Source organism: Saccopteryx leptura, chromosome 6 (genome assembly GCF_036850995.1).
Source record: "Saccopteryx leptura isolate mSacLep1 chromosome 6, mSacLep1_pri_phased_curated, whole genome shotgun sequence".
In the NCBI taxonomy this organism is placed as follows: domain Eukaryota; kingdom Metazoa; phylum Chordata; class Mammalia; order Chiroptera; family Emballonuridae; genus Saccopteryx; species Saccopteryx leptura.
This window is the reverse complement of record NC_089508.1, coordinates 158,175,152-158,200,628: the sequence shown is the minus strand read 5'-3', so window position 1 is coordinate 158,200,628 and position 25,477 is coordinate 158,175,152. Positions and strand designations below refer to the sequence as shown.

General features: G+C 46.1%; 1 protein-coding gene across 1 annotated transcript in view; it reads left to right on the top strand.

The window, feature by feature from the left end:
- The window catches only part of TRPC7 (transient receptor potential cation channel subfamily C member 7), a 145,071-nt gene that overhangs the window by 100,943 nt on the left and 18,651 nt on the right, over positions 1 to 25,477 (top strand). Inside the window, exons 6-7 of the mRNA XM_066341588.1 lie at positions 3,878 to 4,111; positions 8,268 to 8,532. Of these exons, the coding sequence (XP_066197685.1) occupies positions 3,878 to 4,111; positions 8,268 to 8,532 (499 nt within the window). The remainder of the gene's footprint in view (positions 1 to 3,877; positions 4,112 to 8,267; positions 8,533 to 25,477) is intronic.

Sequence of the window (25,477 nt, the reverse complement as noted above, 5' to 3'; positions counted from 1 at the left end):
TTCAAATCTAGGAAGACTGATGTGGGTATCTGAGCATGGAGGACGTGATTTGCAATGCCCAATGAGGAACTCCATACTGATCAGAAAAGTGAGTTTTCTGCAAATAATTTGCATTTCAGATTCATAGAGCTTTTAACACTTCAAATTACCCCCAAATCTAAAGAAAATCAAAGGACTTATCCAAGGTCACACACCTAGGACGTGGCCATACTAGAACTTGAACCCAGGGCTTCCTGAATTAAAGTCAGCAATAGCACTAAGTGATCGCCTGTGCCCAGTTAAAAGCAGTTCCACTAAGACATTAGAAATTTTAATCTGGGAGTAGAGGAAAGCAACAAAGATTTCTTCCAGCCTGGAATGGCTTTTCTAATCTTTTCTAAATATCTATTTGGATAGGCAGAGATGGGAGTAAATCTCAGTGTTAAGAAAATTATTACTTCACTGAATTACCACACAAATTTTGAAAGGATAAACTTGACAAGTGAGGCTTTGTTAAGAGAAAAAGAAAGGCAAGGGAAGAAGGGGGCGGTGTCTTGTAAACAGACTTGCAATGTTTTGGGATATTTCCTGTTGTGGGGACTCCAATTTCATACAGACACACAAATCTTAGGCTCTATTTTATCAAACAAAGCCACAAACTTTTCCTAAATAGCTGCTCTCAAATTACTTTTCTCCTCAAAAAACATTTACTTTCAAATCCTTTTATTTGATGGACCATTCTCACCAGAAAACAAAAAATTTTGATTAAAAAAGACCCTGGACTGAGTCCCAGAGAAGTGATCAGCTTATCACTCAAATTCAACCAGATGTGGGCCTGTGACCAAGTCAGCCACACTTCGGCCTCTAGGACCATTTATCTGCTCCTAGAATCATTCTTTACCACTGGCTTCTCAGGCAGCTGGGTCCTCAAAGGCCACTGTCTTATTATGTGGTCATCTGCCAGTGTGCTTGGGTTTGAGCTCGGAGGAAGATGTTCACCCATGCGCATTTACAAGGGAACAAAGGACAAAGTTGCAGGGGTAGATGAACTTCCACAAAGGCAAAGGGAAGAATGAGAATGGCTAAGACCGTGGAAAGCTGCAGCCTTCCAGGGATGGGAGAAGGATGCAGAAGAATGAAGGATGCAGAAGAACAAAGGATGCTGAGGAGGAGCAGGAAGAGAGACAGAAGACACCTGGGAAGGCAGGCCATGTGTCCGATGCACAGGAAGGAGCAAGGGCGGTGTGAGAGGCGAGCCCTGTTAACACTTGGGAAGTGTGTAGTCAGCAAGCTGGAATTGTTACACTAACCAACCAGTTAGTCGTTCTTTTACCACATTAACCTCCTAAGTGTGCTTCCTAGCTGGGCACATTATAACTCTCTGCCTAATAAAACATTAGCGATAAAACTGAGATAATAATAGAAGCTATTTCATATGGTTATAGCAAAGACTAAAGGGAGTTAATATATACATACATCTCAAATAGTGCCCAGCATATACTAAGTGCTCAAAATGTTATTTCATGGTTAACTTTTAATAACCTAATCCAATTTTATTTTAGTAATCAGTGAAGATAAATGTAAAACAGCATTATTCAATTAAAATCTAGAGCAAAGCACAACATAAGCCACACTTTAAATTTTAAATTTTTCTAGTAGTCACATATGGGTGAAATTAACAAGTAATAAATTTTACTTAACCCAATATATCTAAATTATTATGATTACATGTGATTGATATGGTAAATGTTGAACTATTTCACTTTTTAGATTAAGTCTTTGAAACATGGTGTGCATTAACACTTACACAGCACCTCTCAGCAGGCCACAGTTCAAGTGCCCAGTTGTGCACATGTGATTAGTGGCTACTATTGGAAGGACATACACCAAATTGTTAGTCTAGGCCAGTGGTTCTCAAAGTTTTTGAAGTTGGGGTGCATTTAAAATCCTAAAATAATTGTAGGTGCACTATATACAAATTTCTGAGAAATATGTTATAATAATTAAGTCAAATATTAAAGAAAAAAATATAAAGTCCAAGCATGCTTTTTGGTAATTAAACAAAATAAATACAACAAAAATAAAATTTATTCTGACATTAAAAAACATTTTTATGTTACATTTTTTTGAGTTATGCTTTTTAGAATTCGTAAAAAAGAGGGGTTAAAAATTAAAAAAAAAACGATAAAAATGTTATCTTTTTATATATATAGATACATTCATAGTAAGATTTAGTAAATTCGGCAGGTCCCGACGCAAATATGTTAAGTTTTTTCATTCTTGTGTTTATAAGAAACATGAGCCTAATGTGTCCTAACAATTTCTTCAATGTTTGGGCATATATTTGAAAGGCAAACTCTCATTTGCTCGTCAATACATTGAAGAATTCCTCTCTTTTTACTCTCAATTGTTTTGAGTGCAGAAAACCCCCACCATACATATCATTTTCACTTTACACCAAACAAAGGCTAGAAGAAATTTGCCTCCAGTCTTTCCGGGGAACATGGGGGGTAGTGTAAACAATCCAGCATCACAGCTTAACAGCCTTCTGAAACCTAATCAGGCAAGTGATGTGGGGGGATTGGGCAGACTGTCAGCTTACAGCCAATTCCCCACACCTCTGTTCCCCAAAAATCTAACCTTCAAAAACCTTGTTGGTTTTTTGGTCCTCAACAGGCACATATTTCTCTGGAATACATAGGGCACACCTGGAAATCTTCTAGGGCAGTGGTCCCCAACCCCCGGGCTGTGGACCGGTACCGGTCTGTGAGTCATTTGGTACCGGTCCTCAGAGAAAGAATAAATAACTTACATTATTTCCGTTTTATTTATATTTAAGTCTGAACGATGTTTTATTTTTAAAAAATGACCAGATTTCCTGTTACATCCGTCTAAGACTCACTCTTGACGCTTGTCGGTCACATGATACATTTATCCATTCCACCCTAAAGGCCAGACCGTGAAAATATTTTCTGACATTAAACCGGTCCGTGGCCCAAAAAAGGTTGGGGACCACTGTTCTAGGGCTCACCAGTGCGCCCTGGAGCACACTTTGAGAACCACTGGTCTAGGCAACCTTACAGGGCTATCTCAGAAGTGGGGTGGGAGAACTATTAACATTCTATTTACATTCATTTACATAGTTTAATATGGAAAAATGAGGAAAGTCTTTAAAATCCAATAAATTATTTAAAGGCATTAAAAAGTCATAAAAGACTAAGAAAAAAGCTAGTACCTCAAAACAAACATGCACCAAAACAGTCATAGAAATAAAGAGGAGCCTGACCTATGGTGGCGCAGTGGATACAGCGCTGACCTGGAACGCTGAGGTCACTGCTTTGAAACCCCAGGGCTTGCTGGTCAAGGCACATATGGGAGTTGATGCTTCCTGCTCCTTCCCCCACCACCTCTCTTTCTCTCCTGTCTAAAATGAATAAATCTTAAAAAAAGAAAGAAAGAAAAATATTGCAGAAAGCACTCTAACCTTAAAGTCAGAAAAACTGGGTTCTAGATCACATGTGTGAGATCTTCAGAAAGGCCATCTGGACCTGCGTTTCCGTATATTTACTTCAGAAGTGGATGATTCCTTAATACCTCCCGCTCTTAAAATGTGTAAGTAAGCCACTGGATTTCTCTTCCGTGGCCTGCAAGAGGCTATCAGTGGGTGAGAACTCTCTCCTCGCTTGTAGAGAAAAAGGAGCCACACGACAAGGCACAAGAGAACCTATCCTCACAGACTGAGGATCTGCTGATCCACAATCTGGCTTAGAAAATACATTTCCGTTTATTACTGGCTATCCACCTTCTCAGCGTCCGAGTTTTTATTTACCTTTGTCCCCAGCTCCCTCCGTGCCCCCTGTAGTCACAAATGCCAAGGACCTTTCTCCGTCTCCTGCAGGGATGATATGGTCCGAGTGCAAGGAAATCTGGGAGGAGGGGCCGCGGGAGTACATGCTGCACCTGTGGAACCTTCTGGATTTCGGGATGCTGTCCATCTTCATGGCCTCCTTCACCGCAAGGTTCATGGCCTTCCTGAAGGCCAGCGAAGCCCAAATGTATGTCGACCAGAATGTGCCACATGACACACTCCACAACGTCTCCCTTCCGCCGGAAGTGGCATATTTCACCTATGGTGAGTCAGCGCGCTCCTCTGCTTTCTGGCCCAAGCACTTCCGGGCTGTGGCCAGCGGCCCTTCCCTTGGCTGGTCCTGCAGCTTCTGATTTTTTTGTTCTTATGTTTCTTGCTTGGTGTTTGGTTTGTTTGTTTGTTTTGCAGCTGATTTGTAATGGCGGCTGTGGTCATCTAGATACGGACACAACCTTTGCCCCCAAAAAAGGTTTTAGTCGCTGCAGTACAAGCTGAGCTAGTTAGTGGCTAGGAGAAACGAATCATTTTATGTTAGGAAGGATGGATTTGTTTGGGAAAGGCTCTTGGAGCCTTTTCATGGTAGTCTTTTTTTTTTTTTTTTTTTTTTTAAATAAAGATCTCGTTTCTGATGCAGATCCAAGAGTTTTTTTCCTTCTATGTTAGATCCCCGTGTTTTGTGCAAAGATAAGTTATGGTTTCTCTGTTTAAAAGTTATTTTCTCGTGGCAAGGTAATGTCTTCAGTGATACCTCAATTCTTTCAAACCACAAGGCCGTACATACAGTGAGGTACTAGATTGAAAATTTAGGAATAATAGTAACAGCATCCATGTATTGGGGACCTACCAAGTGCCATGAACTGTGTAAACATTTTACACCATAAATTGCAATCCTTGCAATAATCCTGCAAAAAAGGGTCTTTTTTAGTCCCTATTTTATACATGAAAAAAAAAAACGGGTTTTTAAGGCAGGGCTCATGATGTTCCCATAAATACAAATTACCTTGGGTTGCAAGGGATTCTGGCCCAACATGAATTGAAAACCATGCAGAAGGCATAGTGGTTATGTTCTCAGGCTTTGGAGTTTAGAGAGATCTGAATTCAAACCTATTTCTGTAGCTTACTGTGAAACCTTATTTATTTAACTTTTCTCAGCTTCTATTTTCTTATAAAAAACTGGAATAAAATGTGTGTTAAAAAGTTTGTTTTGAAGATTAAATAAGAGTGCATACAAAGAATTTTGCACTATATTCTGAAAATATTAAATGCTAAGTAAGTAGTAACAGTCAGTATCATTCTACCTCTTGGGTCATTTTCTTGTTCAAACACTGAGAGTTCTGTACTGAAAGAGAAAGATGAGTGGGGAGAAGAAACAGTAGATATTTGTTGTTAAAACAAATAGATATTTGAAATTAGCTGGATATTTGAAATTAGCTGGACATTTAATAGGTACTCACTAATGGCAGCTGCTTTACTATAAAGGGTTTGAATATCAAATGTCCCTGTTAGATAAAACCACATAGCTCCTGTGACCACAGAATCTTCATGATCAGGTACAGCAATGATCTGAAGAGGGTTGGCCACTTAGTGCAAAAGTTGAGTTACTGCCAATATTCAATGTAGAGTGTGTTATGCAGATTATGTGACCTTTAAATGTGATAGGGAAATCCCCTTTGAGAAATGGAGAATATTGTAGTATTACAAATCATCCACTCTTCATTTATTAGTTCACAAATTCAGACATTTTATTTTTATTTTTTTAGCAAGAGAGAGACAGACAGGGAGAGACAGGAAGGGAGAGAGATGAGAAGCATCAATTCATAGTTATGGCACCTTAGTTGTTCACTGATTGCTTTCTCATATGTGCCTTGACCTGGGGGCTCCAGCTGAGCCAGTGACCCCTTACTCAAGCCAGCAACCTTGGGATCATGTCTATAATCCCATGCTCAAACTGGCAACCCCACGCTCAAGCCAGATAAGCCAGTGCTCAAGCTGGCAACTAGGGGTTTCAAACCTGGGTCCTCAGTGTCCCCGGTTGATGCTTTATCCACAGCACCACTGCCTGGTCAGGCAAATTCAGAGTTTTTAAAAGCAAAATGGTCTTTGTATATCTGTGCTGCTCAGTGTTCATCAAGGAAAGATGAAAGAATCTTGATACCACATTGGCTACCTTTCTTAATGCCATGATTCAGCCTTCAATATTGTCCACTTGTGACTTCTACTCCTTTTATGGATTATATTAAGGTCGCAACCAACCCAAAACATTGCACATTATGGCCCTTGCTTTTACTGTTCACTTGGTGCCTTTGGATATCTTTTGGATCTCTCTGTATGCAATAGCTGTCGTGCTCCAGCTGTGGAGGAAGAGAGCCCTCTTGTGGCCAGCAAGACAGTGGTCCTTTCGGATTAGGACAAATTTTCTCCAAGAAAAAAATCTTTTTGTCTGAATTATTACAGTGCTGTTTGCTTTACACCCATCACAACTCTTACAAACTAGTTCAAGGAGAATATTTTTCACTAAAAATTCCTGACCTGGTCACCAGGGCCTGAAGACTAAATCTATCTTAATAGATTATAGGAGTGCCTTTTCTTATTTCAGCTGATGTTTAAGATTGTAAATTATAGGAGGCAGAAAAAAAGAATTTCCTTTGGTGTCTGTTTGAAGAAGCTATGTCCTATTTTATGTTATCCAGTTGTGTTATTTCTCCATAAAGGGTGACAGATATATTGGAAAAACATAATTTAGTCTTCATACTTGTCTTTCGTAGACTTCTGAGTTATGACCTTGATAAGATCATAAGAGTCTATAATTTTATTATATTTCCAAATGTAATTTAAAATGCCCTACATGAAACTTTGTGGCAAATACAAGCCTGGCTTCCCTTACTAAAGATTTCTCACTGCTCTTTATTATTATAATTGTTTAACAGAGTCTAGCTTTGAAAATAAAGAACAAAATTCTTCCTCTTGCATCTCCCTTGGGGCACCAAGGATATTGCTCTGTAATATCCTTGCTCTCTGCACTTACTTGGCTGTGGAAAGGACCCCATACCCCAAATTCAATCTTTAAAACGGCAATAATAATATCTACTCTACAGGACTATTGTGAAAATTACAGCTAATATAAGTGTAAGGGCTAATTGAGGTTTCTCAGTGTTTCTCAATTTAAGTTTCACTTAGTATTTCTCAACAGGGACACTACTGGTTTTCTCGACAGGGCAATTTTCACGGCATGTGTCTGTCTGGAGCATTGCAAGACATTAGCATCACAATAATACTCCTACCCAGTTATCATGACAACCACACACACCCCACACGCTTCCTCAGGAGGAAGGTGTTGCCCTCATTTGAGCATCACATAGTAGGCAGCTCATTAGAGAGAGGTGCGGCTCCTTGCACCATTAGAACTGCAGTAGGAACACTCTGCTGCAGGAATATACCCGGGGCAGCTCAGACTCTCACCTGTGACCACAGGCAGCATCTTCCCAGCCCCAGACAGGTCCTGGGACTCTTGCCCCCCTTGAATGGGGCTGTCATAGCAAACTTGGATGACTAGTCACCATTCTGGGGGGCCTTAATTTAATCAGTGAGCAACTCTCCCAGACACACATTGTGGAACAAAACCCAGGAGCACTTCCTCAGACAAACTCTCCCAGACATACACTGTGGAACAAAACCCAGGAGCACTTCCTGAGACAGGATCTTTCAGATGCCTGACCCCCATCTGAGCTCACTTATTCTGATTTGTGGCTAGTCTAAGCTTGTGGTTAGGATTTCATTCAGTCATTTAACAAACACTTATCAGCACCTGCTGTGTTCTAGACCCTTGTCCCCAGGACCCCCTGAGTAGCCCAGAATTTGTTTTCCTGCTAAGCAGTTAATATATATGATTTAATTTAATCCTCACCACAGCTCTGCTAGATTGCTATTTCCCAATTCACCAATGGAGAACGTGAGGCTCAGAAAGTTAACTGACTTCCTCAGAATCATACAGTGTGTAGAAAGGTCACTCTCAACCTCAGGTCTATGCTCCTCCCCTCCACTTCCTTGCACGTGGGACAGCCCTGCTAGTGGAGCTCAAACCTGGTAAGTGCCATGGGAGATGGTCTACGTGATACTGTGGGACCCAGGGGAACAGGGAGGTTGCCCCAGCCCATGGTGGGTCACAGAACGCTTCCTGAGATTGATGACAGCTGAGCAGAGTCTTGAAGAATGATTGGGAATGAAGTAGACCTTAAAGTAAGGGAAGAATGTTCCAGGCAGATAGTCCAGCACATTCCAAGATCCAGCATATTGGGATTAAGTTAAAGAAAAGGGCAGGAATGGCATGTGATGAAGTTGGAGACCTCTAATGATGGCTAACTGGTTTTCTTTCTAGAAAATATCCTGTCCTCAGTGAGTAACCAAGATTTTTTTCTTTTAGCCAGGGACAAGTGGTGGCCATCAGACCCTCAGATCATATCAGAAGGGCTGTACGCAATAGCTGTCGTGCTCAGCTTCTCTCGAATTGCATACATCTTGCCAGCCAATGAGAGTTTTGGGCCTTTGCAGATCTCCCTGGGGAGAACCGTGAAAGACATCTTCAAGTTCATGGTCATTTTCATCATGGTATTTGTGGCCTTCATGATCGGGATGTTCAACCTGTACTCCTACTACCGAGGTGCCAAGTACAACCCAGCGTTTACAACGTGAGTATCCTAGGGCTCCCCTGAGGGGCTCTACGGGCTTTCCAGGAGTCTTTGAGAGGCTCTTGCATGTGGCTCTTTGCAGAGGCTCAGGTTTCCTTGGTATTTCTAAAGGTTAAAGGCAACTTTATTCAAGGGCAGTTTCTGGAGTTGGAAGAACAAGAGAGCTGGATTCGATCCTCACTTTACCACTTACACACTGCGTGGCCACATATATGTTCCTTAACTTCTCTGATCCTTAGTTTCCTCATCTCTAAAATAAAGACTATAATAGTAACTGCTTACCAGGGATTGTGTGAGATGCAAAGAGCTGGTACAGCTGCCATACACTAGACTCTCCACAAATGAAAGAAACCATCATCACTACTATTACTATTGGCTTAGCCTATGTTACCTAGAAAACAAAGCTCTGGGCAAGTCTTGCATGCCAACACATTAATGGAGTGAGAGAGCTGCAACCCAAAAGAAATAAAACTAAAGGAAAAAAAGGCCCTGGCTTGTTGGCTCAGTGGATAGAGCATCAGCCCAGCATGTGGACATCCCAGGTTCGATCCCCAGGCAGGGCACCCAGGAGAAGCAACCATCTGCTTCTCTCCCCCTCCCTCTCCCCCTTCTCTCTCTCTTCCTCCCCTGCATCTAGTGGCTCAGTTGGTCTAAGAGTTGGCCCTGGGCTTGGTTGAGGATAGCTTGGTTGATTCAAGAATCAGCCACAGATGGGGTTTCCTGGGTGAATCCCGGTAGGGGCCCATGTGGGAGTCTGTCTCTCTTTTCCTTTCCTCTCACTTAAAAAAAAAAATCAGTGTGAGAGGAGGGAAAGCACATATAGGTTGCTGACCTGGCTGCCATCTGCCAGAACAGAAAACCTGATCGTGACAGACTTCTCAGGAAGGCTGATGGGAACACCACATCTCAGAATAGCCCATCAGGATGAGAAATCAGGAATTAATCAGCCAGTTCTTGCCCATCTGCTGTCCTCCATGAGTCAGATTCACTCCCCAGGACATTAACTCGCCTGCTTTCCAGGGCAGCCCCTGGGGAAGCCATATCCACATAGCATGGGAGGTAGGACTGCTCGTGGGCACAGGTCAGCAGCTCTCTGTGCCTGGCTGGGCAAGCCAGCACCTGCATGGGCACCGAGCAAGTCCTGCAGCCTCACATGCCTCTGGGAAGCAGGGGACACATGGCACAAGCATGAGTCTAAGCACTGTCAGGCCAGTAGATAACGGGATCCAGAAGTAGTTGCTGCAGACAAAAACAGGACAGTGGCACAGCCTCCCCCACAGAGTTGGCATCAGACCCAGAGTGCCTCCCTTCTGGGGGTGCCAGGCATCCCCTGGAAGGTAGCAGCAGCCCTGAGCATGGACTAGTGAATACCTCACAGGTCTGAGTTTTCATTCCGGCAAAGGATGCTCTTACTAATGACCAAGTCACTAGGTTTATCCATGCCTGTGTCTTCTGTGTTCTCACAGATGAAACAAAAATAATGTTTCCTACCTTGCTCATAAATATCTGCACAAATCGATGAAGCAATTAAGTAAATGCCTGAAGCACAGAAGTGTTCCCCACCCAGGTCCTACCCTAGGCCACCTAGTGCCCCCCAGCCTCCAGCAGGCTTCTGCCCAGAGTCTCGAGGGAAGGACAGTCGGGCCTCCAGCCACAGGCTCAGCCACCGGGACCAACAAAGTTAAGCACTTCCTGATGCTTGTCTCCAGGAACCCGTGAATAGCCTCGAATCTGTTTTCCAGACAGTAAAAATAGCTGAGCCTGAGCCTTGCAGGCTCCTGCGCAGTCCCCACCTTGAAGCAGGGCCTCACCTTACCCTTCTTCTGAGAAATCACCCATCAAGGGAAGATACTTGTCTCTAGGAGCCCAGACCAAGGGCAATGAACCCTGTGGCCTGCCCACGTGGACCCTAGAAGGGTGGGGCCCTGGCACTGCTGAACCACAGGTGCTGTCCGGTTACGACAGAGAAGTAGTGTACGTTCACACAGAGCAGGTACCAGGCCCAATGCTGAGAAACGCACCTGATGGGTGCCAGGCTCTGCCTCTCAGACCACGCACCCCACGGTTCAGACAGTTTCAGTCTGAGCTCTCCTCTTCCTGGCTATGTGGCCTTGATCAAGGCTTAAACCCCCTAGGCCTCGATTTCCCCAGCTCCGAAATGATCATCTAAGACCGTCAGCATCACAGGTTTGTTGTAAGGATCCAATGAGAAGAAGTAGGATCAGATCAGTGCTCAGCACATAATAAGCCTTCAATGAATGGTGGTGATCATCATGGAGATGGTGAATGAGGCGAAGAGGGGAAGGGTAGGCTGCAAGAAAAGATACCTGGGACTGACCTGGCTTCACAGGGCCCTTTCTGGACAGGGCCTACCTTTCAAACTGTCCACCAGATCAGGCCAAGTGCATGAATAAATCAGTTGGACTCCAAAACCCAGTGATTAACCCAAAATCACAGTTGCTCTCAACCTGCTACAGGCAAAGCTAAATGTGTCCGCTAAGTACAGGATGCAGTGTTACTGAACAACAGTCAAGATGTCAGTCAGTGAACACAGGCTCCTCCCTGTGGTGGTTGGGCCGTGTCCCTCCTGTGTTTCCCGTCTAGCATAGTGCTTGCACACAGTAGTGTTCATTTCGTGTTTCATTAAGAAGAATGAGGGAGGCCCTGGCCGGTTGGCTCAGTGGTATAGCGTCGGCCTGGCCTGCAGGAGTCCCAGGTTCGATTCCCGGCCAGAGCACACAGGAGAAGCGCCCATCTGCTTCTCCACCCCTCCCCCTCTCCTTCCTCTCTGTCTCTCTCTTCCCCTCCTGCAGCCGAGGCTCCATTGGAGCAAAGTTGGCCCAGGCGCTGAGGATGGCTCCATGGCCTCTGCCTCAGGCGCTAGAATGGCTCTGGTTGCAGCAGAGCAACACCCTGGATGGGCAGAGCATCACCCCCTGGTGGGCATGCCGGGTGGATCCCGGTCGGGTGCATGCAGGAGTCTGTCTGACTGCCTCCCCGTTTCCAACTTCAGAAAAATACAAAAAAATACAAAAAAAAAAAAAAAAAAAGAATGAGGAAATGAATAGGAAAACAAAGCCAGATTCAACGCACTAGGATAAGCAGCATATTGGAAATCTGAATGGGTAGACTTCTGTGCCATTTCTAGTGCCCTGGGTGTTGTATGCCGTCCTCCTACTGCCTGCCATCAACTCCTCAGAGGGTCAGTGCCGTGACACCTGGGAAAATAGAAAAGGTCATGACTTCAGAGCAGGGCTGACCTGGCCACAGTTCTCAGCTAGGAGCAGCACAGCTAGCCTACAGGGAAGAGGTGGAGGGAGAAGGGGACACAGCACTTCGCTTATCCCGTGTGCTCAGAACCAAAGGGAGACTTCCTAGAAACAAGGGACCTGACCGAAGTGGAGCCAGGCCCTGCAGGGTGGTTAGGGGAGGGGAAGGTTTGGCGACAGCAAGGGCAGTGAAGAGAGAACAGGATGTTGACCACCCTGGGAGCTCTTAAAATGGGATGTGCAGCTGTGTAAATAGGATTGGACTGAACAGGAAAACAGCCAATAGAGCAGTGGAGTGAAGAGGAAGGAATGGATCTGTGTGTCGTCCCTTACCTTTTGACTGCTCTCTGAAGCACAGCAGCCCCGAGAGACCTTGGGTGAACAAGAAGCCACTTTGGGGTCAATGAGTCTTGTGCTTTAGGGGATCTGAGCTATTCTGAGTAACAGCTATACTGATGATAAAGACCAATGACTCCTCCTAGGGGAATGTTTGCTTCACAGCGGCCCATGCCCATGCCACCCTGCCCAGCTTGGGATCTCCCCTGTGGCTTACCCACAGGGGGTCTTTTTTGAGTTTGTAAGGAAAGATGGTCCTGTAGGGCCGGAAGACTCAGTCCTACAGAAAGAAAACTTGGCCTGAGCACAGTGCTGGTATCTTTGCCTCACCACTGACTATCACCCCCATCCTTACCCCTGCCATGTTCAAAGACAGCTTGAGTTCCTAAAAACTCTTCAAGAGTTCACTGTGAAATTCCCATGAGGAACTAATGGCTATCTCAGTGGAACTCCGTTCCCCCTAGGGGTTCAGGAGCAGGCCAGCTAACAAAAGCCCATCCCACCTAAACTTCACTCGGTACAGTACTATCCCAAATGGGAGAGGTGGGGACATCCTGGGACAATCCAACTGCAGAGCCCCAACCCTCAGCCAAGCCCTGCCCTACCCCCTGCTGTGTTCCAGCTCTGGAATCACACACCTCCTTCCCCACCCCCGAGTCCCACTCCCTCACCCAGCAGACCTCAGTGAGAGGTTAAAAGAAAACAGATTGATTGAACTCAGTCTGACGGAGGCATGAATAAACACACAGCATGAGCAGTCTTTTTTTTTTTTTTTTTTTTATCCGAAGCTGGAAACGGGGAAGCAGTCAGACAAGACTCCCGCATGCGCCCAACCGGGATCCACCCGGCATGCCCACCAGGGGGCGATGCTCTGCCCATCTTGGAGCATCACTCTGCCACAATCAGAGCCATTCTAGCACCTGAGGCAGAGGCCACAGAGCCATCCTCAGCGCCCGGGCAAACCTTGCTCCAGTGGAGCCCTGGCTGCAGGAGGGGAAGAGAGAGACAGAGAGGAAGGAGAGGGGGAGGGGTGGAGAAGCAGATGGGCGCTTCTCCTGTGTGCCCTGGCCGGGAATCGAACCTGGGACTCCTGCACGCCAGGCCGACGCTCTACCACTGAGCCAACCGCCCAGGGCCTAGCATAAGCAGTCTTAATTAAGATCAGTGGTTCTCCAACCACACCTCAGTCATCTGAGGAAATGGCTAACCTTGGGACTTTCCCGGGTCCATCCCTTAAAGTGTCTAATTACTCTAGTCCCTTGTCCTTGGCCAGTGACTCAGTGGATAGAGCATCGTCCTGGTGTATGGATGTCCCAGGTTCAATTCCTAGTCAGGGTACACAGGAGAAGTGACCATCTGCTTCTCTCCTCCTACCTCTCCCCTCCTCTCTCTGTTCCCCTCCCGCAACCTGTGGCTCAACTGGTTTGAGCAGACCCCAGGGGCTGAGGATAGCTCCAATGAAGTACATCAGTCTCAGGCACTAAACTAGCTCAAGTACTCAAGCAGTGGCCCTAGATGAGGTTGCCAGGTGAATCCCGTCGGGGCACATGTGAGAGTCTGCCTCACTATCTCCCCTCCTCTCACCTTAAAATAAAATAGTTCCAAGTATGGCCTGGACGTCTGCATTAATAAGCAGACTGGGGAATTCTGAGCTAGGTGGGCTCAGAACCACACAGTGAGAAATACTGATCTGATTGAACCTCATCATTACTCAGATAGGGTGACGGAGACCAATCTCAGGTCTGCGCATTAAAAAATTGAATGTCTTATTGGTAGAATTCTAGGTCGTGTGCCGTCAGGCTAGGTAGCCAGACCCAGTGGGGATCAGGCCCTAGAGTCAGATCCTATGAGTAGTTCCCAACTTCTCAGCCTCTTTTCACTTCAAAACCAAAGGTTCCTCAAAGGTCTGGGTCGTATGTCACAACCTCTCCTGTGTCGGACGGCTGACCTGAGGGAGGAGCCGGGACGGGGTGCACGGGTCCCTGGGTAGTGAGCAGGCTGCCTGGGCATCACAGATAGTGCACCTGCTGGCAGCTCATTATCTCCAAGCCACCTCTGTTAGAAACTGCAAGTGGCCGGCAGGAAGGAAGAGACGATGTTCAGACACGTTTTACGCTCTTCAAGTACAAAATCCAGGTACTCTTAGGACAGGTATGAGGAAGTGGAGAGAACACTGCCTGAGAATGCTCTTTTCTCCCAGAAAGCAGTTAAGAAAAGCTCTCAATACCAACTATGAGGAATTTTGTTCTAACTGGGACCACATCTTTGATTTTATCATGGAAATCACTAGATGAATATGATTTGCTTTTTGGAAGTTTGCTTTGTAGCCAGCTTTGTTGGAATGCAAAGATTTTTCTGCTTAGAAATTTCTGCACAGAAATCTCGGAGTCCCAGCACTCTATTGCAGTGTTAGGAAAACAGACAAACTCCCTGGCTCACTGATGAAACGCAGCAGGGCGAGAACACAGGGGGAAAAGCGGCCTTCCCTATGCCCAACCCAACTGGTGACCATGGCACAACAGGTGCACAGGTGACTGAGAATGCAGGGGTAGGGAGTGGAGACCAGGACAGGCCCCTGGTCTTCCCTTTGGGTGAACCTGACCTGCCCCACTTAATTGTGACTGGAGAGTAAATGTGAGCCCCGACTCTATAAAGAGGCCCCAGCCAATCTTTTCAAGAGGTTTGTGGAGGCAGCTTCACAGCACAGCTGGGCTGAGACTTTTCCAATCACAAATAATACCTCTCCGAAGGTCCTTCTGTCTCCCCAGGAATCATTTCAGTGGAAGAAGCTTCAGTAGTGGGAGGCAAAATTAGAAGCTCCTGTTTGCCATGACAGTTATAGAAAATCCCCACACTCTGAAGAGTCATGTGCCCACCAGGGGCAGAAGACACTGACTCCGCTGCGCCAGCCCAGAGGGCAGCACCAATAAACCTGAAGGGGCACTGCAGCTGAGAGGGACTCCTTGAGACTCTGCCCACCTCAGGGCCACTGTGCCACCCTGTTGTTGAACAACTTGTGACAAACATAAGATCTGCTCTCCTCATCCGATCCACACATCAATGGGATGACACAGATCTCACTACCAGGAAACCGAGGCTCAGAGAGATGCCAGACTTGTTCCAGATCACAGAACCAAGATGAGGATTTGACCCAGATCTGCATGACTCGAAGCCCATCCTCCACCTTTTGACCGGAAATTACCCAGAGTGGGTAATTTCCCACCCCAGGGCCTATGCTCTGAGGTGGATGCTGAGTGTCTTTACAAGTTGGGTCACTTTCCTGAGGCTATTCTAAAAAATAGCACACTAAGTTCCGATTTCCGATTATCACCAAGAACTCTGCGTCTGCAGCTGTGATTGTCCTCCGGTGAAACAGCTCTCCATTCAAAAGTGTGTTCAGTTATTTGACAAATATTATGGAAAAGCTACCCCATGCCAAGTTCTGTGTTTGGTTCTGGGGTCAAAGAGGCTAATAAAGCAATCTTCCCATCCCTGGGAAACTCATGAACAAGTAGGGGAATCAGAAGAGTAAAGCAAGCATCAGTTCTTATATCATGTCGTCATCGTCCAGGGCACTTGGGCAGCACAGCAAGGAGGAAGCATTAAACTCTGCCTGGCAGGGAACGCCTTATAAACCACAAAAAAAATCTTTAAGAAAAAAAAAAAAAAGCTGCTTTCAGTGGCAGGGTTTGGGGAAGGGACAGCAAGCGTCATGTCTGGTCACAGAGGTGACAAGAAGAAGCCCCAGCTGCACCCAAGAAGCAGGCCAGGGAGACAGATGAGATAAGGCAGTGAAGAGGGAAAAAAGGAGGAGACAGAATTTGAGGAGCACACATTGAGGGCCGTGGAAAGCACCCTACCCCCGCCCAAGTGGAGTTAAGAAATCTGCCCCCAAATCGGCTATCTCCTGAGGCAATAGTGATCTTTAATTCCATCCCTGTCTAAACATCTGGATTCCTTGCCAAGAACCAATGTTAATCTGTTGCCATCCTCAGTGAGAATGAAGTATTATCGTGGAACTTGTACATTTAAGAATCAACTTTCATAAAAAGGAAAATAGACAAGTAGGCAAGAGTTTGGGGAAATGGTGGAAGGTCAGATCAGGTCACCCAGCAGGAGTCAGATTGCAGATTTCTAGGTCCTGATTGGGTGTTAGCATCTCCCTGAGGCATTCTGAAAAGGAGGAAGTGTGATCAGTGTGCCCTCAGAGGGCAGACTGTGGCAGCTGGGCAGGACAGGTGGGAGGGGAAGCCCTTGCCAGGCTCAAGCTCGGTGCTGGTGATTTTGCAATGAGCAAAAACAGTCAGGGCTCCTCCCCTTGTGGAACTTAGGGACTGGCTGGGAAGACAGATGCCCTCACGGGAATGAGGAGGGCAAATGAGAAAATGTTCCAGAAGAAAGGAACTTGAAAGAAAGGCAGCTCCAAAGGATGCTGAGCTAGATCCAGGAAGAGGCTTTGGCAAGGAGCTGGGTAGGAGAGGATGAGAGCCGGGTGAACTGAACTCGGGAGCGCCCGTGGGGATGAAGAGCCAAGGTGCAGAAGGGATGTTGAGGAGGATTGACTGGCTGGGACACGGTGATGGCCCGAATGGGGGCTGTGAGAGAAGGAGAATGTTCCGGGGTTTTGACATGGGGAAGGCCCTAGAAGGATTTCAGAGAGTCAAGGAGGGTATGAGGGGGAGGAGGGCAAGGTCCCTGGTGACTCAGGTTAGGGACAGAGCTTTGGCCTTCTCGAGCCACACCCAACAGGACGGAAGCAAGCTCTCAGACCACCTCCCAGAAGCTTAAGTTAAGTCCATGTCCCAAGGACTGGAGGAGTCGTAGGGTCTTGAAAAGGGGGCCCCAGGCTCAGCACCAGGGGCCAAGCGAGGACTTCCTGACGGAGTGACATACTGCACTTGCACTTCGTGAACAAAAGATAAGAGCCTAAGACTTCCCCGGTCTAAGGAAGGGAAAAAGGGAGACAGTCAGGTGAGCCATATAGGCCCAAAGACATCCGGAAGGCAGTGAGTCAGAGGGGCCTCCTGACAGAGCGTAAAGAGCCATACCCCCCAAGAAGGACCTGTGGGCAGAGGGGGTCCTGCGGGGCAACCAAGGCTAGATTACATTGCCTGCCCTCGTAAGACTCATGATGACCAGTGTGAATTAAGAGAACCCGAGGAAAGGTCACCGTGGGGCACTGCAGGACCACGGCCCACTGCCGTGTTGGGGTGTGAAGCATGCTGAGCGTGTCTGCCATGAGATGAGGGATGGGTTGGCCTCCTGGGCTTTACAGAGGGCACATTTCTCCAGAACCCAGGGTAGGTGTTGAAATTTGGGCACCTCTGCTATAGAAGTGCTATCATGCTGTACTATATTTGGAAAGTTATCATCTTGCCTTTCATCTTATTAATTCAAGTAAGGCATAAGGGTTTGGGGGTCATGAGAAAGTTAATTACTCCCATTTTCACATGGAGAAAGCAGCACTGAGGGTCTAAAACTTGACAGAGGAGAGAGCAGTGGTCAACACTGGGGCCCAGGTCAGGCTCAGAGAGGGTGAGCAGCTTCAAATGGCCTTTGTGTGTCCAAAAAAACAACAACAACAAACAAACAAAACTTGGGCCTAATGTAAGTTCCTATCTTAGCATAACTCTCCAATAAGTGATGAAATATAGATCTTTTCCTGGGATCCTTTAGAAAAATGATTATGCCTGTTACCGAAGGCATTCTACCATTCTATAATGTTTATTCATAGCCTCTCCTCATGTTTATTCATGATGTGAATTTTAAAGGCCTGGTACCTTTGCATGTCTGGCACAGGCTGAGCCCGGAGTCCTGAGGTAAAGGGCTTGATGACACACTAAAAATGTAGGTGCTGTCCTCACAGCACGCTGTCAGGTGTCTCCCCAAGCCCTCTGTCTGTGCACAGACGGGCGTAGCCAACCTAAAGGGAAGAAATCCCTACCTTTTTATTCACTAAAAGTCAGTTCTAGGACGGAAATAAGGTTTAAACTGTCATTCCTCAAAGTGACAGGGACAGGAAACTGGACTTAGCTCTATGGATCGATCAGGAGGGACAGTTCTTAGGCGAGTCTGAAGCACGCTAGCTAAGATCAAATACCTCTGTGCCTTAGTTTCCCAGAATTTAATCATTTATTGACCCAAAAAAAAGTGTTTACTGAGTCCCTACTAAGAGCTTGGCGCTGTTCTGGGTACAGACAGCAGAACAGGGAGCAATCGGCAGGCCCTGCCCCCTGTGGTAAGAGAGAAAGAGCATTATAGATTAAGTGCTGTACAAAAGAGTAATTAGGAGTGGGCCTTCTTCAGACACAGCAGTCAGGGAAGGCCTCCCTGAGCATGTGACAATTAATTAAAGCCTAAAGGATGAAAAGATTGGGGAAGGGAGGCCATGTGGCGAGAAGGGGCATCCCAGGCAGAGGGCAGGGGAGGCACAGAGGCGGGGACGTACGGGTAGGTGAAGTGGGGAGGACGCAGGTACCACGGGCTGCGAGCATGCGCCAGGTGGCTCATTCAGCCATCAGCCTATGGAAAGCCCCTAAAGATGGACGAAGAGCTGGTTCTCATTGTGGAAGGGCTATTCTGAGAATTGATTGTAGGGTAGAAGAGTCTTTTTGCCCTGATGCCAGATCCAAATACAATAAAGAAAGAAAAAGAAATGAATACAAATAATAAAATTAGTAACATTTATCGTGTATTTGTATGGCCAGGCAGTATTTGATGCACTTCCCAAGCATTCTATGAACTCATTGAATCTTCAGGGCAACTCTATGGAGTAGAAATTGTTGTTCTCCCATTTTATAGCTAGGGAGAAAAGCTCAGAGATGCTAAGTGATTTGGCCAGAAGTTCACAGTCAAACCAGGTTTCCTTGACTTCAGAGCCTGCACTCTGACTGGGTAACACTGGGACCAGGAACCACGAAGCCAAAATGTGCACCAGGGATTTCTTTATTCATTGAACCACACTGAACTTACCCACACCTGCAGTGCGCCACGCTTTATTCATGCACCAGGGGCCAAGTAAAGTACTAGAGTTGGAGTTTCAAGGGTGAAGAACGCCCAGCTCTGCCCTCCAGGAGCAGCCCGGCTACCAGGAGAAGAGTTTTGTCCTCAGGAGGAATAATCTAGGCTTTATGGGCTTTGTGCATCGAGTTCCTTGCCTAAATCTGGGACTCTATCTCTGGACTGTCTAAATCAAACTCCTCATTTAGGACCCTAGACAAACCAAGAAATGATTTGGAGGACACAAGCTTGCAGGGCAGAGCAAGGGCGAGGTTCAGACTTTCTCAGGCATCTGACTCTCTTCCTGTGCCTTCTGCAAACCTGGTCCTACAGCCCTGGGTCTCCAGGTCTGGGCATCAGACAAACACAGACCCTCAACAGAGACTGTCCATGTTTCAGCATCTTCTTCCATCTCCCAGCTCTGTGGAAAGTGAGCATTGTTTCTGCTTCAGCAGAACTCGAGCACGACACCTGAACTTGAAAAACAGTCTTTTAGGACCTGCTCCTCCTGCTTAATTTTACCCTGCACTTGGGTAGGTAACTGAACTGAACTTTTGGGGTGGGGGAGAGTGCCCTGACACTGGGGAAAGGGCGACATGCATTCTGAAGCAGCAACAATTTTCATAACAATCACCCCAAACCCTCACCTTGTTGATCAGCTTGTTCTCTGAGACCAATACTCACTGCCTCTTCCAGCAACCTGTGATTAAAGTCCTGTTATGCAGGCGAGACAGACCTGGCACAGAACTGATTACCAGGTCCCTGCTTTCTGCTTGACAAATTGGCCCCAACCTGCCCCCCACATACACCCCAATGGGTAAGAGGAGGGTGAATCACAGTCTATTCAACATCACTACAGTACTGTTCCCCTCTTATTCATTAGGAGCACTGCTTAGGCTAGGGTGGCCTATTGAGTACATGTCAAATACCGAAAGACAGCAAGGGCTGGAGAAAGCGGAAATAGGATTTGCATGAAATCAAGGGTTTGTGATGCTCTTTGCAGACAAGAAGGAAGACGAGGCTTGTTCAGAAAAGTCAATAGGCAGCTGATTTAGTAACGTTACTTAGTCCTGTGCAGAAGCACTGAGGGGCTGATGGGGTTGTATGTGTTTCCGGATAAAGCAAGGCAAATGCAGCATCCTTGCCAATGTCTGTATAGCATCCACTCACCCTGTTGGACCTGCTTTAGACTGGGACCCCCACAAGGACAGAAACATGTCCTCATCACCTGGACAGTGCCTGGCACAGTGGGAGATCAGTGAATGTTTGGCAAATACACAAATGAATAAAAATAATAGCTACCATTTATTGGGTTCTTACTATGTATGTTACATGGGCTGCTCTTTTTTTTTTTTTTTTTTTGACAGAGACAGAGTCAAAGAGAGGGACAGATAGGGAAGACAGAGACAGGAAGGGAGAGAGAGATGAGAAGCATCAATGCTTTGTTGTAACACCTTAGTTGTTTGTTGATTGCTTTCTCATATGTGCCTTGATCAGAGGGCTACAGCAGAGCAAGTGACCCCTTGCTCAAGCCAGCGACATTGGGTCCAAGCTAGTGACCTTGGGCTTCAAGCAGGCAACCATTGAGTCATGTCTATGATTCCACACTCAAGCCAGTGACCCCGTACTCAAGCTGGTGAGCCTGGGCTCAAGCCAAAAACCTCAGGGTTTCAAACCTGGATCCTGCACATCCCAGTCCGATGCTCTATCCACTGTGCCACCACCTGGTCAGGCACATGGGTTGCTCATGTAACCTTCAAAGCAACTTAATAATAGCACACCATTATCTCGTTTCATACATGACTAAACTGAGACTGAAACAGGTTTTGTAACATGCCCAGGCTCACCGAGCCAATACATGCTAGAGCTGGGATTGAACCCAGGCATGCTCCTTTCCTGCTCTTACTCCTCCAGCTATCTCTGTGAAGATCCCTGTGATTGACACAAGTGAAGGGATCTATGGTGAACTCTGCGGATAGCCAGAGTGGATGGGAGGACAATGTGGAACCTGTGGCAGCCTTGCCTATCAGTAAAGAACCTCAAATTTAGCCTTGAGACCAGCTAGTTGATAGTAGGGTCCTTTTGTGAGAAAAGTGGCTTCATGGTGAATGTCAAGGAAGTCCATGGCAAGATACTTTCTTCTTGAAAGACAGCCCCAGCCAGACCAGGCAGTGGTGCAGTGAATAGAGCGTCGGACTGGGAAGTGGAGGACCCAGGTTTGAGACCCCAAGGTCACCAGCTTGAGCGTGGGCTCATCTGGTTTGAGCAATGCTCACCAGTTTGGACCCAAGGTCACTGGCTTGAGCAAGGGGTCACTCAGTCTGCTGTAGCTCCATGGTCAAGGCACCTATGAGAAAGCAATCAATGAACAACTAAGGTGTTGCAACGAAAAACTGATAATTGATGCTTCTCATCTCTCTTCGTTCCTGTCTGTCTGTCCCTGTCTATCCCTCTCTCTGTCTCTGTAAAAAAAAAAAGAAAGACAGCCTCAGACTTCCACTGTGACTGGTCTTCTGCCCATGCCAAGTCCTATAGGTCCTGAAATTGTGGGTGATGATTAGTACATGACACAGAGAGCATCATAACCTCACAAGCCATTGGGACTAGCTCCAGTGCCCAACCTCATGAGATTGGCAATGTACTATTGCCTTCCATCCAAGGCCAGCCTTCTAGAAACCGTTACAGGGCTCCAAGGCCAAGGCAACACAAGCCTTTTCCCTCTCACAACAGTGAGGAGAAGTTTCATTTGTTTCCTGCTGCATAGTAAGTCAGAAAATGCCACAAGTGTGGCATATCAACTTACTGATTAGAGCACTCGTCACCATAAAAAAAATCAACTTTTCATGGACTTTTCACCTTTTTCTTTCTACTCGAATGTCTGTCATTTTCTCCCCTTTTTTTCTTTAAGTGAGAGGAGGGGAGACAGTGAGACAGACACCTGCATGCTCCCCAATCAGTATCCACCTAGCAATCCTGTCTTGGGCTGATGCTCGAATCAACAGAGCTATTTTAAGTGCCCAAGGCTGATGCACTCAGACCAACCAAGCCATCCTCAATGCCCAGGCCAATGCTCGAATCAATCGAGCCACTGGCTGTGGGAGGGGAAGAGGGAGAAAAGGGGTTGAAGGAAAGACAGAGAAGCAGATGGTTGTTTCTCCCTGTGTACCCTGACCAGGAATCAAACCCAGGATATCCACACACCAGGCCAATGCTCTATGCACTGAGCCAACCGGGCAGGGCTGGATGTCTGTCATTTTCATATTGATATATAAGAGCTCTTATATAAGAAAGATATTCATTGTCATAGGTGTTGCAAATACAAATTCTTTCTTCCCTTAGTCTTTTTACCTTATATTTTTACTTATGTTTTTGATGTATACAAGTTTGATGTGGGCAATTGTTTCCCTTGTAGTTTCTAAAACCTTTCTCAGACCAAGATGATATAAATACTAATGTTTTATTTTGTTCATGTAATTTTTAAACATTGAACTCTTCAATGCTGTTCAGAGTTTAGTTCCTGGTAAATGGGTTGAGGTATGGATAAAATATTTAACTGCTCACTACTTAGCCCAGCTAATTGGGCATAACTCAGTTCATAAGGTCCCCTCTGAGAAACCACTACAACAACAAAATCAGTCTGTTCCATCTGTCCACTGAACATTCATGTAAAGCAATGTGGGTACAGATGCGAGACCCGAGGGTCCCTGCTGGTGACTCTAGCTAGCCATTTTGGATGATTCAACCCAATGAACTCAGCTTTTTTTTTTAAAGGCCTTTCTTCCTGCAATACATTTTGCCTCATAATAAGAGGAAGCAAGGGCTATCGATACCCCCCTAAAGATGAGAAGAGATTGTTAAAAACACGCAGTTTGGGTAAGACCCCATCCTGCCCAGTCAGATGCTGGGAGTCCCTCTCACTCTGGCCATCCCAATGGGCCTCGGTCTCTTCTAATTAGCTTTTTCTGGAGGTCATGGTCACATTCAAGTCCAGAGGCCAATCCTTAAACTACAGAATAGAAATAAAACAAGTGTGAAGATTAACTGGAAGCCAGACAACAAACTGAACAGCTCGTGATTCCAAGCCTCAGAGGGGAAGGGAGGGGGACTGGGTGTGGGGGGGAGGGGCAAGGCATAGGTTTAGAGATCTGTAAGTATTCTTTTACTGGAACACAGACTGCTTAAGGAGCCAGCTCTGCCTCCTTCAGCTTATTGACAAAGAATGCCTAAGTGAAGGCATCCAGGATAAATCAGAGCTTAGTGGCAAAAATCATAGCAAGAAGCAAATGAGGAAAAAAAGTACTTGCTGAATCTAGGCCATTTTCCCTAATCAAAATTCTGAAGGTTTTCCCTGGATGTGTTCTATAATTAATTGCTTGCCTCGTTGCGTCAGCCAAAGGTTTGTAGGGTTTTCGAGGTAAGAAGGAGAAGATGAATTTCTGTAAAATGTCTTTCAGTCCACATATCATCCATCTCTTAGGCTGTTTGTGCTAAGCGCATAATCCTGGACCAGTACCTGTCTGCTTCCCTCCTCTGGACAGTGTCCTCCAGTTTTCACCTGATCCTGCCAGGAAGGGGACAACTGTCAGAGAGACCACGTCCTGCCCTTTGGTATTTGGTTTTGAATTCTCTCTGATGTTGTACCCTTCCACTAAGGTGATAACCAAAAGATTGCCTCTTTAAAAAAAAAAAATTCATTTTAGAGAGGGGGAGAGAGCGAGAGAGAGGAAGAGAGAGAGACCAAGAAAATGGAGGAGGAGCAGAAAGCATCAACTCCCATTATGTGCCCTGACCAGGCAAGCATAGGGTTTCGAACCAGCAACCTCAGTGTTCCAGGTTGACACTTTATCCACTGCGCCACCACAGGTCAAGCCAAGATTGCCTCTTAGTGGAGACAGCACCTGCAATGAATCATGCCCCCACATGGAACAGCATCTTTTTCACACGAATGGAAGCTGCATCTCATATGAGGAAACAGTTCTCCTTCTTTTTTGAAATAGCATGAGAACCAGGAGCTCTAAAATAACAGCTTGTTATTCACTGGTTACCCAAACCCCTGAGGAAATTCCTGCTTGCTAAAACTAAAATGAATTATAATATTCCAGATGCATAGTTCTAAAAGAAAACAAAGGCCCTGACCAGTGGCTCAATGGATAGAGCATCAGCCCAGCATATGGATGTCCTGGGTTTGATTCTTGGTCAGGGCACACAGAAGAAGTGAACATCTGCTTCTCTCCCCCTCCCTGTATCCCTTCTCTCCCTCTTCCCCTCCACAGCCAGTGGCTTGATTGGTTCAAGTGTCAGCCCCAGGCATTGAGGATGGCTCATTGGTCCAAATGTCAACCTCAGGTGCTAAAAATAGCTTGGCTGATTTGAGCATTGGCCCTAGACAGGGTTGCCAAGTGGATACAGCTTGGGGTGAATGTGGGAGTCTGTCTCACTATCTCCCCTCCTCTCACTTAAAAAAAAAAAAAAAAGAAAGAAAAGAGCCTAACCAGGCAGTGGCGCAGTGGATAGAGTATCGGACTGGGATGTAGAGGACCCAGGTTCGAGACCCTGAGGTCACCAGCTTGAGCGTGGGCTCATCTGGTTTGAGCAAGGCTCACCAGCTTGAGCCCAAGATTGCTGGCTCAAGCAAGGGGTCACCGGTCTGCTGTAGCCCCCCGGTCAAGGCACATATGAGAAATCAATCAATGAACAACTAAGGTGTCACAACGAAGAATTGATGTTTCTCACCTCTCTCCATTCCTGTCTGTCTGTCCCTATCTGTCCCTCTCTCTGACTCTCTCTGTCTCTGCCTCACAAAAAAAAGAAAAGAAAAAAAAAGAAAAACAAGTAATGACCACAAAAACCCTTCTCAACTTTTAGTTTTCAGACACTGATGCATGAGCCAAACAGCTGGCTACACACACACTACGCCCCCCACACACACACACACACATAGGAGTGCTGAAAATTTATGCAAGAGAATGTAATTTTTACCCAATGTGACAAGTACTAGTATTTTTGTACATCTTTTCAAATAAATACCAATCCTTAAGAAACACTGATTTTTTTTTTAGATCTGGTTAATTCTGGCCATTTGTGGGTGAGTGTTAAAAATCTGAAATGTTAAAGAGAAAAAAGAAAGTGCTTTCTCATAAATGGTACCAGAAAGATCTGTACACAAACTAAAAGAACTGCTTAGCCACTCGGATACACATGCATGTTCTCAACTGCCCACCCAAATCCAGCTTCCCAGTCAGATTCTGTGTCAGAAACCTGATGCAAGGTCAGCACCACAAAGTACAGAGTAAGGCATGTGTTTGGATCTTCTTCTTAAAACCAGTGTGTTTTGGAAACTC